This window comes from Genypterus blacodes, unplaced genomic scaffold, assembly GCF_046128005.1.
Source record: "Genypterus blacodes isolate CSIRO-AG114 ecotype Tasmania unplaced genomic scaffold, CSIRO-AGI_Gbla_v1 ptg000133l_1, whole genome shotgun sequence".
NCBI classification, from domain to species: Eukaryota; Metazoa; Chordata; class Actinopteri; order Ophidiiformes; family Ophidiidae; genus Genypterus; species Genypterus blacodes.
Window position 1 is genome coordinate 5,498,151 of NW_027466935.1, and position 15,815 is coordinate 5,513,965.

Here is a 15,815-nt window from a genome sequence, read left to right on the forward strand (position 1 = left end):
ACCATCGACGTATTTATACCAAATCAGCCAGTTATTTCTGGGTATGGGATGTTTCATGATGTATTGCTTATTTACAACAACAGCTCCCCTCTCTGTCGATGTACAATAAAAAGCGTATAAACTGTACATTTACACTTAAATGCACATAATGGAATTGCGGCACTAATTTCCAGCCATCATGACCATGTAAATAGTAAATCCAACATAAGAACATGCTTCCATTAACCACCAGACTATCAAGTTAAAACTACACCTACACCACTACACCTCAAGTAAAGTAGCTTCTTACAACACACCAAAGAAGAATTATTCAGTAAGGTAGATTGTTTCAGTAATAATAAGGTGAGGCACTGTAATTGTCCCTCTGGCCCCCAGGACATCTTTGCCTCCCAACAGTGCCTCTACAGCTGTGAAGAGACCAAATGATATTCTTCAAGCAAATGCAGAATCTCTTGTTATACTCTCAATGAGCTGTCACATGATTTGGAATGTCACGTAGGCTAAAATGTCATCAGAATGTTTGGTCTTTAAATTTGCTTGTAGATTTCAGAGGACCTGGCTCACATTATATTGTCTGTACACTTTGTTTTCCTTGAATCTGTCTAACTTGTCCATGTGCTTCTGTGGAATCTTATAGCGCTACAATAATTCTACTTAAAAACACCATCCGGAAAATACCTTAAAGTCTGACTGGGTCACAAAAACCTCACAGTAAGTCCCGGGGTTACAATAGGTCTTGTGGTGTCTGGTTGGTGATGTTGGTAGTTGGCAGCCCACTCATGTCTGATTCATGTCTCCGGACATGAGTCAGTCACATCTGTGGCTGTTGGCTGTGGCTTAAATCTTCAGTTGCAGCGGGTTAATTTGGTTTCCAGTTGATTGATTCACATTTGATCCATCAACAGGTTAATGAACTATACTGCAGTAGAGCATTGTTATGTTTCTCATATATAAGACACGAGAGACACCTAGTGGTCCACTGCGGAAAAACACTGGAGTCGTTTGTGGACATTTATTCATCAACTCCTCTATTTTTAACTGCTTTTTTGAAGCTTTCATGTTCACGTTATCAAATTCTCAATGAATTATTGGGTGGCACCATCATCAATCACGTTATCTCTTAGCAACAACAACTGTCTGGCCCATTATCTACTTGCATTCTTGCACTTTTCATTATTGCACTAGTTGGGTGATTTCTGATTTCTGGGTCTTGTTTTTTCATGCTGTACTGTAACTGTTGCACAGTAATTTCCCTCGGGATAATAAAATTTCATCTTATCTTATCTTATCATATTCATGACTAGTACCTCTGTTAATGTATTTGAATCACAATAACCACCACACAACTTCTTATTAATGCAGGTATTTTTTTTTAATTGGTGCCACAATCACGTATACTATACACAGTTATATGATTGTAAGTATCATTATTATTGGTATTCTGGTATGGTAGTATTTGGCTCTTACTTTTACTTATAAGGAGGAGTTTCCAACATCTTAGATCAACCAATGACACATGCCTCGCTCAGAGAGAATATAAAGCAAAATCCCCTGAACTCCAATCACTCTCAAATTCTCTCAAAATATTTATTTTTGAAATTCCTCATCAGAATGAGTTAAATCTTGCGGAGTGATTTTGTACTATCAGCCTCAAGTGGAATCATGCTAGAAAATAAAACAAATACACTCACAAAAAGTCATAACTGTACTGTTCTAAACATGTACATATTTGGAGAGAGAGAGAGAGAGAGAGAGAGAGAGAGAGAGAGAGAGAGAGAGAGAGAGAGAGAGAGAGAGAGAGAGAGAGAGAGAGAGAGAGAGAGAGAGAGAGAGAGAGAGAGAGAGAGAGAGAGGTTGTGTCAGCGTTACTTCCCCTTTAAATCCTCGGTTGTCATTTACTTCCGCACTGAGTCTCTCTCACGTGACTTGTTTGCAGAGTCAGATAGTCCACCGTCTTGGAGACACTACACTGCTCCCTTAGCAACATGTCGGCGAGGGCTGTGACTTTGTTTCTGGCTGTTTGTAGCTGCTACGCGCACAAGTACAACGACCTTAATGTCGAGAGCGAGTTTGTAACCGAGCCATCGAAATACGGCTCTTTGTGGCCCCTGCCGCAGAAAGTGCAAATATCTCAAACTTCATTCAAGTTGGCCAGCCTGAGTTTTACCATCACCGATGCGAAGGAGTCTTCTGCGGGTCCGAGCTGCATTCTCCTCCAGAATGCCTACAGGAGGTAACGACTCGTGTTTTACTTCCTCGTTTCTCTTTCTCCTCGTGTAGTGGAGCTTGAACATGGAGTTTGTGAAGGTGTTTGGTCTCTCCACAGGTACTATGAGTACATGTTTGGCGGCACGAGGAGGCAGGAACCGAGCAAGAGCAGGGGGACGCGCGCGCCTGACCTGCCCGAGTTACAGGTGCTGGTGACGTCACCTCACTCTGAATGTGACGGCTACCCCGCCGTGGCATCTGACGAGTCATGTGAGTCTCTCCGTCATCGAGGTCCCGTACGTTTCATACGGAATGTTGCTCATCCTGCTGCACTATCGCATCGATCACCAAACTGTGATATCAAAGCGACTTCACAGAAGTGATCAAATGTGATGTGTTGACTGTTTTTGTGTCCACAGATGAACTCACAGTGGATCAGCCATACGCTGTCCTGAAAGCTCCAAAGGTGTGGGGAGCTCTGCGTGGTAGGACCCTCTGCTTGTTATGATGACATTGTAACACAAACTGTGCCATGTGTCATGACAATTCTGCTCCAGTATACATGTAACATTTGGCTCCAAAAGCTATGAGGCTGAGAAAAGGCTGCATCCAGTGTAGTCTTTGTGTTGCTATGCCAATTAAAACTATGACTTTGGTCATATGATCAGTTTTGGGTCATCAAGTAATCACTATTTACATTTACTCTATGTGGTTAAACATTCGAAATAAGGTCAGTCTACTGGGCAAAAGGTAGAGTAGCTACAATCTGGAACAGTCTGCAGTCATGCGGCAAACAGTCATACACACACAACATACACTCAATTATACATTCAATTGCGTTATAAAAGTTGTTTCCATTTCTTTTTAGGTCTTGAAACTTTCAGCCAGTTGGTGTATGAAGATGAATATGGTGCTGTAAGTCAAGTGATCATGTTATATATTTATAATGAGGAAGCTTTATTTATGTAACTTTTGTGCCTGTGGGGCTTTTTCTCCCCTTTTTCCCCCAGAAAAGCATCAATAAAACATCAATCAGTGACTTCCCCAGATTTGCTCACAGGGGCATCTTGTTGGATTCCTCCCGTCACTTCCTGCCCCTCAAAGTCATCCTGGTTACTTTGGTGGGTTAGATGGGATTTCTGCTTGTATCTTGTCATTTTTGTGTATTGTGTAAATTCCTCACATTTTACTCTTCACTCACTGGCACAGGAAACGATGGCCATGAACAAATTCAACGTCTTCCACTGGCACATAGTGGATGACCAGTCCTTCCCCTACCTGAGCCGCACGTTTCCCCAGCTGAGCCAGCAGGTTAGTACCACTTGGGTCAATCTTTGACTGAGAAGAAGAAGAGACAGGGAATGATTTGTCATGGAACTGTTATTGTTGTTCCTACAGGGAGCTTACCACCCATACACACATGTGTACACGCCGGGTGATGTGAAGATGGTGATCGAGTTTGCCCGTCTTCGAGGTATCCGCGTCATCCCGGAGTTTGACACACCGGGTCACACCCAGTCCTGGGGCAAAGGTGATTTTTGCCAGTCCACCATGCAGTTCTTTGCAAACACAGACTGTAAACAGTACTCATCCCTCCCCCCCCAGGCCAAAAAGATCTGCTGACTCCCTGTTACGCTGGCGCCTCTCCCTCCGGCACCCACGGCCCAGTCAATCCCATCCTGAACACCACCTACGACTTCATGAGACAGTTCTTCAAGGAGATCAGCTCTGTGTTCCCCGACGCATATGTCCACCTGGGAGGGGACGAGGTGGACTTCACCTGCTGGTAGGATGCGTTACATAAATGCCTCCACTACAAGCATTACACTGTCTAATGTCAAAAAATAATTACGTGAATCCTCTCCAGGAAATCCAACCCTGATATTAAGAGTTTCATGGCCCAGCATGGGTTTGGACAAGACTACAGCAAGTTGGAGTCATTCTACATCCAAAGGTGTGTTAGATGATCCATATGAAGCATAGCAAAGAAACCTCAAATTCTCCAAAAGTTCCACAAAATGCAAAATCTGAAAAATGGTGTTTGAATGTCTTTCTCTCTCAATTGATTCGCTCCGATAGACTCTTGGATATCGTCACTACAACAAACAAAGGCTACATGATCTGGCAGGAGGTCTTTGACAATGGAGTTAAGGTAGTTGCACAACCGTATTCCTGTTACATGTACCTCTAACAACCTCTACCGGAATGTGTTGCACTTCCTGGAAGAAACATGTTGTTGGGATTTTCTTAACAACAAAAACAGACTACATGTCAAAGCCTTTGACCGTCCCAAGGACAGCTTTAGTAAATTCCAATCAAGCTTCTTTTGTGAGAACCACTCCTCCAAGTAGCTTCTTCAATTCTGAGTCAGGGGTGAGAAGAAATCCAATGACGGAGAACCTCCACACACCCCGCTTTCAGATTTGATTTGTCTTATATAATTTTGAGTTGTCTTTGCTTCTCCTTTGTTGCCAATCACCAGCAACTCATTTTAGTCTTCCCAATTGAGCCCATTCGCTTAGCCTGTGACTATTTCAGCTCAAACCAGACACGGTAGTGAACGTGTGGATGAGCAACCAGCTGAACGAGGAGCTGCACAACGTGACGGTGGCCGGCTACACCACCATCCTCTCCTCCCCGTGGTACCTAGATTACATTAGCTACGGACAGGACTGGCAGAGATACTACAAGGTCGAGCCACTGAACTTCAACGGTCAGTGTTCAAGAGGCGCGCCGTCTCACCATCTGTCGAATCAGCCAAATCGAATTGGAAAATCTTGACGATTTTATTCAACAGGCTTACGCTTAAAAACTGCACAGCTGTGACAAGGCAACAAAGTTCGACACGTAACACAACACGGGGCCTTGTTGGTGGTTGACATACATGTTTTTTTTTGTTTTTTCCACTCTCTCCCATATGTGGCGTAAAACATGTAGAACGGTGGCAAAGATGGACGGATCATTCCAAGTTTTGTTCCTCCTTTTCCCCGTATGATCACGCTGTTCCTGACACCGAACGTTTCTGTGTGTGTGTCTGCTGTGTAGCTGAAACCAGACACAATTATCCACGTTTGGAAAGGAAACCAGCAGCAATACCAGAGTGAGATGGCAAATGTTACATCAGCAGGGTACCAGACCCTGTTGTCCACTCCCTGGTACGTGAACCGTATCGCCTACGGCCAGGACTGGCGAGGCTTTTACAAGGCCGACCCACAGGACTTCAAGGGTTTGTGTCTGCATCTCTTTATGTTTAAAACCGCTCCAGTCCCTCGTGTTTTTTGCAATTCTGTGATTTGTCACTGCAGGTAGAATTGTTTTAAGTTCTCTTTTCAGTTTTGACCTTTTGGTTTTTTTAACATCTCATTATCTCATCTTTATTTTTTTATTGTTCTATAGTTGCCTTGGCCTTGATTTTATTTCCTGCTTTTTACGACTCCTAACACAAGTCTGAAACAGTGTGAAAGGTTTGGTCACCCCTGTGCAAATATGTCTAAGCCTGTTGAATGAACAAAGGAAATTCTTAACATTTGACTCGTAGGGCTGAAAAAATTGCTTGCGCTTGTAGTTCAGCATTTGCTCATTGTGGCGTCTGACCTCAACAAATATTGAAATTTGATTTTGATACAGGGACTGATCAGCAGAAGAAGCTCGTGATCGGTGGTGAAGCTTGTTTATGGGGAGAGTACGTGGATGCCACCAACCTGTCGCCCAGACTCTGGTATAGATCATTTAACTCTTAACAGAAACTGACTTTTGACCGCTGCCACAACAAACACACAACAGTAAAGACTCGCTCTCTGTCGCTCTCTCTCCAGGCCTCGTGCTAGCGCCGTGGCAGAGCGGCTATGGAGCCCCAAAGAAGTGACGGATGTCAACGACGCCTACAACAGACTGTCCGCTCACCGATGTCGCATGGTTCAGTAAGTAATCTGATGTACAACACTTCTCCATCTGCATCGGACCACCGACAGTGATCCATTGCACATTAGATTGTTACATAATGCTAACATATAGCAATCATCCGTCTTTCTTATCTAAGGCGCGGGATCCCAGCTGAGCCGTTGTTTTCAAGTTTCTGTCCCCATGAATACAAAGGGATCTGAAAACTAAAATGCTGGACATGGTTCATCATCATCAGCATCATCATCATCACGAGCACAAGCAAATTTTCAAGACTGATCATGGGCTTTTTATGTACAAATCTAAATACATGTGCACTGACCACTAAAGCCTTTTCTTATCTGTTTTACCAACATTTTTGATCGGATGTGTGTTGATTTTAAGAATGTAATCTTTTGTATGAAATCCTCATTAAAGACAATTTAAGTTGCTGAAAAAGAAAATACTGTTTGTGAAATAATTACTATGATCTTGCATCCAGCTCGTGACTCAATACACTCTTTGTTACCATCACCAGCCACTGATATACTATAAACAACCTTTAAGTCAGATCATAGGTCTAGTTCTCTGCAGTAGAAATGTGTTTTCTTTATTTAGTTGCGTCTCTGTCTCAAGAGGTGATTGGTCCATTTGCTGAACAGTTGAGTCACATGATTCTTTGTAAAGGGCCCTGGAGGCAAACTTCTGTCTTTTCTTCAGCTGCCAATAATTGGTCCAAATATTCCATGGCTGGTTGTGTCAACAGTCATCTGTGGTCACCATACAGTCCACGGCATTCACACGCCTGTTTCTTTTGTTGTTTCATCTTACTGTGTGTGTGAGACGGAGAGAGAGAGATCAGAGCAGACCAGCTACTCTTTTGAGGAGTATGCTTTGGTCTTGGGGGTTCATGGCCTCATAGGTGTCCAACTCCAGGGAGAAGGTGGCGTTGCCTGATGTGAGTGTTCGCAGGATGGTGGAATAGCCCTTTAACAGGAAACAGATTCAACTAGTGAGCAACATGTAGAGGAGAAAAAAGAAACACTAATTGTTTGCATTGGAGGTCATCTTCGACTCACCATCATCTCAGCCAGGGGCACAGTTGCGAGCAGCACCTTGTCGTCATGGCGACTCTGGATATCTCTGACACTTCCTCGTCTTTGGGCTAAGTCGCCCAGCACGGTGCCGAGGTGTTCCTCTCCGACTGTCACCTCCAGCGTCATCACAGGCTCCAGGACCTGCCCTCCTGCTAACCTCAGAGCCTGCGTGGCAAAAAACGGAAATGCAGCTCATTTATTGATAAAGAATTGATTGTTCTTGGCTTGACCTGTTGGCTACACCTATTGGTTACCTTATGGATGCAACGTGATACACAGGCGGACACCATGGCAGGAGATGTCCCCGGTTCCATGGCGACACTTTGGATCAACGTGGCTACACCTTGTACAGGGTAACCTAGCAATGGACCTGGAGGTAATCGGAAACATTGAGGAGTTGGGTTTGCAATACAACGTGACGGATTCCCTCCCACAACAGCAATGATTTTTTTTGCAATTTCTTTTTATTGAAGCAGACATTGTACATGACGTTGTGCATAGAGGTGTAGGATATTTTGGAGATCATTTTTTTATATAGAAAGAGGGGAAAGCAGAGAGGGAAAGATGGAGAGAAGGGAGGAAGGTTGTGTCCCTACTATTGTTTGTTTTTTTTATACATAGACCCTGAGGAAGAGTACAAGTAGACTGGAGTTGCAATGATGTCATGGGGTACATACAGAACTTACAGGATGATGTCAAACAGCAATGTAGGCTAGTACAAATCGCATCATAGGTTGTGATAGAGAGAGAGAGATAGGGGAGAAACAGAGAGAAAAAAAATAACCAGAGAGACAACATCCCACCCCGAAACCTTACCCAACCCCACAATCACACAACCCCGCATTCACACAACCCCGTCCTGGACTGCCTGAAATGTAAAATAAAAATAATAAAATAACAGCAATGATGAATGAGTTTGTTCAGTGTTACCTTGGAGATATGAGCTGTGCACTCCATTCTCCACTGCTTCTTTCATTTCTGATGATAGGTGACTTTCCACTTCCTCTTTGAATGCGAAATCACATGAACCGCCCACAGAGACGACGTCTGCAGTGGGACTGACAGCCAGGTCAACTGTCACAACGTGTCTTCTCTCGCCAACTGTACGATCCAGCGTATCTACATCAAATAGACACCACAGGAAGGATGAGTACCTGAGCTCACACAGGTGAGTGTGTGTGTAGCTACTTGTTTGACGATTGTACCTGTGGTTGACACATGTTGGAGGACGGTCTCCCTGTAAGCCACCTGCAGGGGACCGAGGTGAGTCTCAATTCTGTACTCTCTTCTGATTCGATCTTGGATGATCTCGATGTGCAGCTCTCCCATCCCGCACAAAATGGTCTAAGAAAGGATATAGAAGGGTGCTTGGTTCACTTGGTTCACAATGTGGCAGATGGTTAGACAGTGGTTAAGTTAGAACCAGTACCTGACCAGAATCGGGGTCAATCCTGACTTTGAGGCTGGGGTCTTCTCTCTGGAGGCAGTTAAGAGCGTTCTCAAGATCTTTAAAGAAAACACAAAATGCAATCGATAAATTATGGGACCAGTTTTGTTAATTGTAGTTTGTTAATTGGTCAGTTAGTCAGAAAAATAATCAGTGTCACTGACCGGCTTGTTTGGCCATGGTGGGAGGTTCTATGGTGCAGAAGAAGACTGGATCAGGGACCTCGACCCCAGAGAGGATCACCGTGGCCTCCTCCCCGTGCCTCTTTCCCGTCCCACCGTCGCTCTGGGCTCGACGGGCAGCCGCTGCAGCCGAGGCCTTGGATGAAACAATGGTGTCCCCTGTGACTGTCTAGAGGAGAGAGCAGCGCAACTTGAAAGGGGGAACTTGTGCTGACCAGAGAGCAGAGCCCCGGATTAAACGTCCAGCTTTACCTGCTTGAGTCCGACAGTCAGAGCGATGTTTCCCGCCGTCAGTGAAGGGATTTCGACGTGCTGATCTGCAAATGGCACCAGGAGCCTGCTTATCCTCTCGCTACAGAGCACAGAAAAACAAAGGTATATTAGTTATCTATCTCTGGTCTTGTGTACGGTCCCGGTCAGTCACGCAATATCATTAACCCGCAGCCTCCATAGAGGTCGGAGGTCTTTGGGAGAGGCACCTACGTTGAGTTCCTGTTGATGTTGTGCACGGCTGCCTGTGGTTTCAGCGTGCCGGAGTAAATCCTGAGAAACACCAGGGGGCCGCGCTGCTTGTCATGGAGAACCTTAAAGGCCAGAGCGCACAAGTCGTCCTTATACCACCGCCTGTGAAGATGAAGGATGAATATTCATGCCATCGGGTCACAGAAATGTAAATGGACTCTAAAACTCGAGAGTCAACAAAGTGTTCTCGTGACTTTGGTCTGAGCTTAAGATTTTACTCACACCACGTCATGGTGCCGCTCGCTGGGGGCCGGCAGGTAGGCAGTGACGGCGTCCAAGAGTGGCTGAACGCCTTTGTTTCTCAACGAGCTCCCACAGAGAACCGGAACCCCTTTACGGGCCAGAGTCACACGCCGCACAGCCTCTTGGAGCTGAAGGACACAAAAACAGGGTCACATGCATTAAACTATCCATGTTCTCATAAAGAAAGAGCCTGTATATGTCAATTTTACAGTTAACTGTGCTTCCTTAGAGGCTTATACTGTGGTACCATGACAGTATAACACTCACTTTGCTCGAGGGAACTGCATCAAAATTATCAGCAAAATCAGTCAGCAGCAGCTCAGCAAAATCATCATCCAGATCAGCAACCTGTGAAGGAAACAGATATTAATATTTATCTATGCATACTTATACCATATATAACTGTACTACTCTTCATTGAATGTTGTGAAAATGACATATACCTGTTCAATCAAAGCGGCTCGTGCCTCTTTGACCTCCTGCAGCAGTCCTGGGTCATCTGCCTGGCACAGTGGTTTGGTTTTAAACACGCGTCCATCTTCCCCCATAGCTTTCGTCTTCCACGTCAGTTTCTGATTGGTTAACAAGTCGACCACACCGGTGAAGCTTTTCCCCGTGCCGACTGGAATCTGTGAGACGGGATTGTTCATCGCAAGGACATTATATGTAATTTCACACACCGTCATTAGAGTTTGTTTCATACATTCTCCACAGTTACATTTACCAACCTGCAGCAAGACTGGATTGGCTTTCAACTTCTGCTTTATGCTCTCAATGGAAAACTCTAAACTGAGGGACACAATGTCAGACAGTTACCGATTATGCATCTTAAAATCTTCATAGTTATGCATGCATGTCTGTATATAATCAGGCTGTTGGATCACTCACTTTGCTTTGGGCTTATCCATCTTGTTCAGGAAACATATACATGGTACGTGATGCTTCTCCGCTTGCCTCCAAACTGTCAGAGTCTGAGCCTTTTGGCATCACCACAGAAACAAAACATTTACAATCACAGCACATTTGTAGAATTAGTAGAATAGAAAAGCCTTTTTTAAATGAACAACATTCACAAACCTCAACTCCAGCAGAGGCATCAAACACAGCAACGGCCCCATCGAGAACACGAAGCGCCCGTTCCACCTCTAAAGTAAAGTCAACATGACCTGTAATGACACACGCATACACCTAGAGTTTAGAACTTCGGAATGCCTCCTTTAAATGCTTTAATCAAACTATAGACGAGCACAGATTTCTACCTGGGGTGTCTATAAGGTTTATTCTGTGGCTTTTCCAATCAAAGGTGACTGCTGCAGACTGTATAGTGATGCCACGCTCCCTCTCCTGGGCCATAAAATCGGTGACTGTATCCCCGTCGTCAACATCTGACAACAACAAAGCAATTGAGAGACAGAGATATAAACAAACAATGCAAGACATGATCATCAATCTTATTTTACACACCTCCCAGCGCCCTGGTGTATCCGGAGTAATACAGCATCCTCTCTGTGGTCGTTGTTTTTCCGGCATCGATGTGGGCCATTATGCCGATGTTTCGAATCCTACAGATGCACGAATCAGCTCAAGCCAAAGAACAAAGCACAATCTTAAGTATTGACTGTAGAATGACATCACTTACTTGGATATGTCTGGGTTGACCAGAGCCCGCAGTGATTTAACATCATCTGTGATCAAACATGTAGAACATTACCATTAAAACTAGAGGCAGGATAATTAGAACTGATTGCATTCCTGATGTTTGTTTATATTGATCGATTTATAGATTCTGAGTCACACATTCCTCATAAGTGACGTTAGTTATTTAAAAATCATACCTTGAAGACCAAGAAAGCTATACTGTCTTACTACATGACAGCTCCATCTGCATCTGCAACACTGGAGCCCAGATGTTAACAAATACCGTCCCTGTAAAGATAAGTAGTACTGTTCAGTGTTCAGGAGTTACTGACGGAAAGTAAACATTGATATCAGCAGTGTATCACATCACACAAGAGCTCTCACCCAAATCATCGTGCTGAATGGACGAAAATGTGGAGTTTTCAAAATAGCCTCCGAGCTAATTCCCCAGAATCACGCAGTCTGTGGTGAAACATTGCGGTCTCTTATTTAACCGAGACAAATCTAAAACCCTGTGTCAAAGTGTCAAACACACATTTGCCGAAAGTACGACTCCGGAACACATCCCCCAGGAACAGGAAGAGCGGCTAAACGTTCCGGGGAAAAACAGTAAAGCAAAACCGCAGTGGAATTGCACAATTATTTATTTTGAATACAAACTGCCAACAAGAATCTATAATAACACTTTTATCCATGATAATGCTCAGTTATACTGTTATTTACGTTATTTGTTTTTCGCACGCTATGTTCCCAAGCCATTAACACAGACGGACATGTGACGCACTTCCTCTACATATTGGCTTCGGGAAAACAACATCTTAGCTCCCGAGCCCCAAGTAAAAACTTAAAATAAGCAGCGTCTGGAGTAGCAGTTTATCATCTTCGACGTACATAATACAACCTTTAACTCTTGAAACACAAAATGGTAAGTGGGAAGCATTGTATTGTAGGTTGTTTTAGTTTAACACTGGTTTTAACGTGGCGTGCTAACATTAGCTTCAGTTAACATGTGGCGGAGTAACGAGCAGCTCAACTCGGGTGACGTGATCAGAGATTATATAAGGAATGTTACTAATGTTATCATTCACTTGTGTTGCTATAGAGACAACGCTTTACTACAATGTTGCGCGTTTGGTTATTTATTGTCACCAATACTCGAACCTGATTCTTGTAATCGGGAAGAATACTCGTTCACATGAGGTTTTGACATTTAATTGATAATAATTTTGCTGACTTATTTGTATTGCGCTTTGTGTAATGAAAGTAGAATTCACTACTTGTTCCTTTCTGTTTAATTATTACATTTTAAACTAACTGAAATAAGCCTCGCCGTGAATCAGAACCCTTAACAAACCACAGTGTGTGTGTTGTTTGATTTGATTCTTTCTAAACAGTCAATTAAATTAAAAAATAATGACCAATTTATTGATACTCGTACCAATAATTCATTTCACTCGTAGTAAGGTGCACTGTTCTGTACATGCATCGGGTCTGCATTCCTCGTGATTATTTTTTGTATGAGCAAAAAAAAACATTTCGATGTTTTCAGTGTCGTGTCTACAAAATAAGATAAAAAGCTTGGAAAGTAGCGACACAAATGGTCATGTAATGTCCATAACATTGATTCAGGGCATTTCTGTGTCTCTACCTTGTTAGACATTAGACAATAACTGTAATTACCTTTTTGCTTGATTTAGAGATCTTGTGCTTGAATTGATTTCCATAACTTAAAAACAAAACCGGTTAAAATGTGTTGGCAAAGATGTGAAGAACTCTCATTGATTGTAAACTTGTGACCACCTAAATATCTCTCATTGTAATTCCTATGTTTCTGATTTTCTTCTTTATAGCCCCAGAACGAGCACATTGAGTTGCACCGCAAGCGGCATGGCTACCGCCTGGACCACCATGAGAGGAAGAGGAAGAAGGAGAGCCGTGAGGCTCATGAGCGCTCTCACAAAGCCAGGAAGATGATCGGGCTCAAGGCTAAACTGTACCACAAACAGCGGCATGCTGAGAAGATCCAAATGAAGAAGACGTGAGTAGACTCAGTCCTTGCTAGAGCTGTTTGTCTCAATGAACAACACCTGGAACACTTTCCTAATTGAAAAGTCTTTTCTATTTATGGATCTTTGTAGCCTAAAAATGCATGAACAAAGGAAGACCAAGCAGAAGAATGATGATAAGACCCCAGAGGGAGCAGTGCCAGCCTACCTGCTGGACAGAGAGGGACAGTCCCGCGCTAAGGTCCTCTCCAACATGATCAAACAGAAGAGGAAAGAGAAGGCCGTAAGTATCCATGGCAATCTGCTCGTCAGCAGCCTTATCAATAGATTTGTGCCCCTGTTTCAAGCAGTTGTGACAATATGAAGTCTTGTTTTCATGCGACACATGATTGTAATTTATTTAATTCTTATTTAAGTTATGCAGATCTGTGTGAATGTCGTATATTGTTTGCGTACGTAATCCATAATGCTGTCTGACCTCCACTGCCTTCCTCCTGTAGGGTAAGTGGGAGGTTCCCCTGCCAAAGGTCCGAGCCCAGGGAGAGACAGAGGTGCTCAAAGTAATCAGAACTGGAAAGAGGCAAAAGAAGGCCTGGAAGAGAATGGTTACCAAAGTCTGCTTTGTGGGCGATGGCTTCACCCGTAAACCTCCTAAATATGAACGTTTCATCAGACCCATGGTAAGGTCACACTGATTTTAGAGCATAATCTATATAAACTGTTATGATTCCGTTTTTTTTACAGTAAGAATGGATCAGACTTCACTGAAACACTGGAGTAAGTGTGTTTTCTGCCTGTTCTACTCCAGGGTTTGCGTTTTAAGAAGGCTCACGTCACACATCCAGAGCTCAAAGCCACGTTCTGCCTTCCCATCCTGGGAGTGAAGAAGAACCCTTCGTCGCCACTCTACACAGCCTTGGGCGTCATCACCAAAGGGACGGTGGTCGAGGTCAATGTCAGCGAGCTGGGCTTGGTTACACAGGGAGGAAAAGTTATCTGGGGTGAGTGTGAACCCGTACCCCACACGGTCCTTGCATATAAATGAGTATGGCGTCTTATTAAGTAACTAAAACTAGTCTATCTCTTCTTCTTAGGTAAATATGCCCAAGTGACCAATAACCCAGAGAACGACGGCTGCATTAATGCAGTCCTGCTCGTTTAAGACTCTTGACCTTTATACAGACTGTGCCTACTTAAATGATTTACACAAGAAGCTGTGGATACGACAAGAAACTACAAGCAACGGACCGTCAGAACGCTGGTGGGCAACTTTTGCAACAGAAGAGTAATGAAATGAATGAAAATGAAACAAATGGGGTGACTCAGTCAGATTTTATATCAATAAACCTGGTGCAACACAAATATCTTGTCTTGTTTATTTGAAAGTTAGCATCCAAAAACTAATGCAGATCACTTGCTGAAATTCTAGTGGATCAGGTATTTAAGTACTGGTGTTGAGTAAATTGTGATCATAATCCAAATATTAAAACCTGTAACACTTAACTTAAGTGTCTTACAGTGGACTGTTAAGGCCATATCTTGGACAAGGAAGGAGCTAGAAAGTTAACATTTCAGGCACAGCCTCGAGGCTGCCCTGGCATCAATTTGTGTGAATTTGCGGCAAATCTGAGAATACTGACAAAATTCTGAAACGTTGACCCTACGGTCATTGTTTTGTTAAACTACAGAATCTGGATCTGATCTGTATCTTGGACAAGGAAAGAGCTAGAGCTCTAGAATCATTTGCTGCAAGTTTGGGGCAAATTTTGGTTAAATTCGGGAGAAATGTCATAGTAACCATGGACCAAATGGGTCATTTTAGTAAAAGGCCCATATCTTGGACAAGGAAAGAGCTAGAATTTCAAACAGCATCTAAGCATCGAAAAAAAAGTTCAGAAATTTGTGTTTCGTAGATTATTTCTCTGTTGTAGCAATGCTTCTTGGCAATACATTTTATACCGTTGGAAAGCCTATTTAGTCCCCTTTTCAAATGGTTCCCCATTTGTAAGGAACATGCATTTGTTGCATGAGCAGCACAGCTCAGTATGTGGGCTGCGCTCATGAAAAATTTGCCAAATCTCTGCTAATGCCAAACAGCTTATTCTGCTGTTCCTATTGACTCTTGTTCGGTGTTGTTTGGTGGATTGGATGATTGAAGTCTATCAGTAACAAGACATGTTAGCAATTGTCCAATTTATTCATTTAACACACAGTCAGGAGCCAAAGTAGCGCTTGGAAGAACCATACACAGCCACAACAGCCTGGCACCTCCTCATGCTGGTCACCAGCCTGGGTGGGCATTGGGTTGAGGTCAGGACTGTTGGCTACTCCTAAATTCTGGAGGTAGTCTCTGATTAACCCCGCTCTGTGGGCGTGAGCATTGTCATCTTGGAGGATGGAGTTCGACTGTGGAGATATGGGATTGCCACTGGTTGCAGAATCTCATCTCGATATCAGGTTGGTGACCAGCATGAGGACGAGGTGCCAGGCTGTTGTGGCTGTGTATGGTTCTTCCACACCCTACTGAGGCTCCTGACTGTTTGTTCAATGAATAAATTGGAAAATTGCCAAAATGTATTGTTTCTTCCTTGTT

At 43.6% G+C, this 15,815-nt stretch overlaps 3 protein-coding genes across 4 annotated transcripts; 2 read left to right on the plus strand and 1 right to left on the minus strand.

Moving 5' to 3' along the window:
• Window positions 1–1,896: 1,896 nt before the first annotated feature.
• Window positions 1,897–6,342, plus strand: hexb (hexosaminidase B (beta polypeptide)). 2 transcript variants are annotated; one of them, XM_076163851.1, is made up of 14 exons: window positions 1,897–2,233; window positions 2,327–2,478; window positions 2,628–2,693; window positions 3,077–3,123; window positions 3,219–3,329; window positions 3,418–3,519; window positions 3,607–3,739; window positions 3,814–3,994; window positions 4,076–4,162; window positions 4,288–4,360; window positions 5,254–5,434; window positions 5,836–5,926; window positions 6,024–6,128; window positions 6,248–6,342. In XM_076163851.1, the coding sequence occupies exons 1-14, from the start codon at window positions 1,986–1,988 to the stop codon at window positions 6,309–6,311; spliced, it is 1,641 nt and encodes a 546-aa protein (XP_076019966.1). In that variant the 5' UTR covers window positions 1,897–1,985; the 3' UTR covers window positions 6,312–6,342. The 2 variants fall into 2 exon arrangements, with proteins under 2 accessions (XP_076019966.1, XP_076019967.1); XM_076163852.1 differs by lacking the exon at window positions 5,254–5,434 and adding an exon at window positions 4,747–4,921 and having other exon boundaries at window positions 1,898–2,233.
• A 34-nt stretch (window positions 6,343–6,376) lies between these two features.
• gfm2 (GTP dependent ribosome recycling factor mitochondrial 2) lies at window positions 6,377–11,770 on the minus strand. The gene is made up of 20 exons (XM_076163849.1): window positions 11,601–11,770; window positions 11,414–11,504; window positions 11,218–11,263; window positions 11,043–11,140; window positions 10,838–10,963; window positions 10,656–10,744; window positions 10,467–10,555; window positions 10,307–10,367; window positions 10,022–10,207; window positions 9,846–9,926; window positions 9,558–9,706; window positions 9,297–9,437; window positions 9,066–9,165; window positions 8,796–8,982; window positions 8,614–8,690; window positions 8,390–8,528; window positions 8,115–8,303; window positions 7,439–7,554; window positions 7,167–7,349; window positions 6,377–7,074 (listed from the first exon to the last, which is right to left on the minus strand). The coding sequence occupies exons 1-20, from the start codon at window positions 11,607–11,609 to the stop codon at window positions 6,946–6,948; spliced, it is 2,286 nt and encodes a 761-aa protein (XP_076019964.1). The 5' UTR covers window positions 11,610–11,770; the 3' UTR covers window positions 6,377–6,945.
• Window positions 11,771–11,997: 227 nt separating this feature from the next.
• Window positions 11,998–14,584, plus strand: nsa2 (NSA2 ribosome biogenesis homolog (S. cerevisiae)). The gene is made up of 6 exons (XM_076164201.1): window positions 11,998–12,141; window positions 13,067–13,254; window positions 13,355–13,505; window positions 13,723–13,902; window positions 14,031–14,223; window positions 14,317–14,584. The coding sequence occupies exons 1-6, from the start codon at window positions 12,139–12,141 to the stop codon at window positions 14,382–14,384; spliced, it is 783 nt and encodes a 260-aa protein (XP_076020316.1). The 5' UTR covers window positions 11,998–12,138; the 3' UTR covers window positions 14,385–14,584.
• Window positions 14,585–15,815: the final 1,231 nt, after the last annotated feature.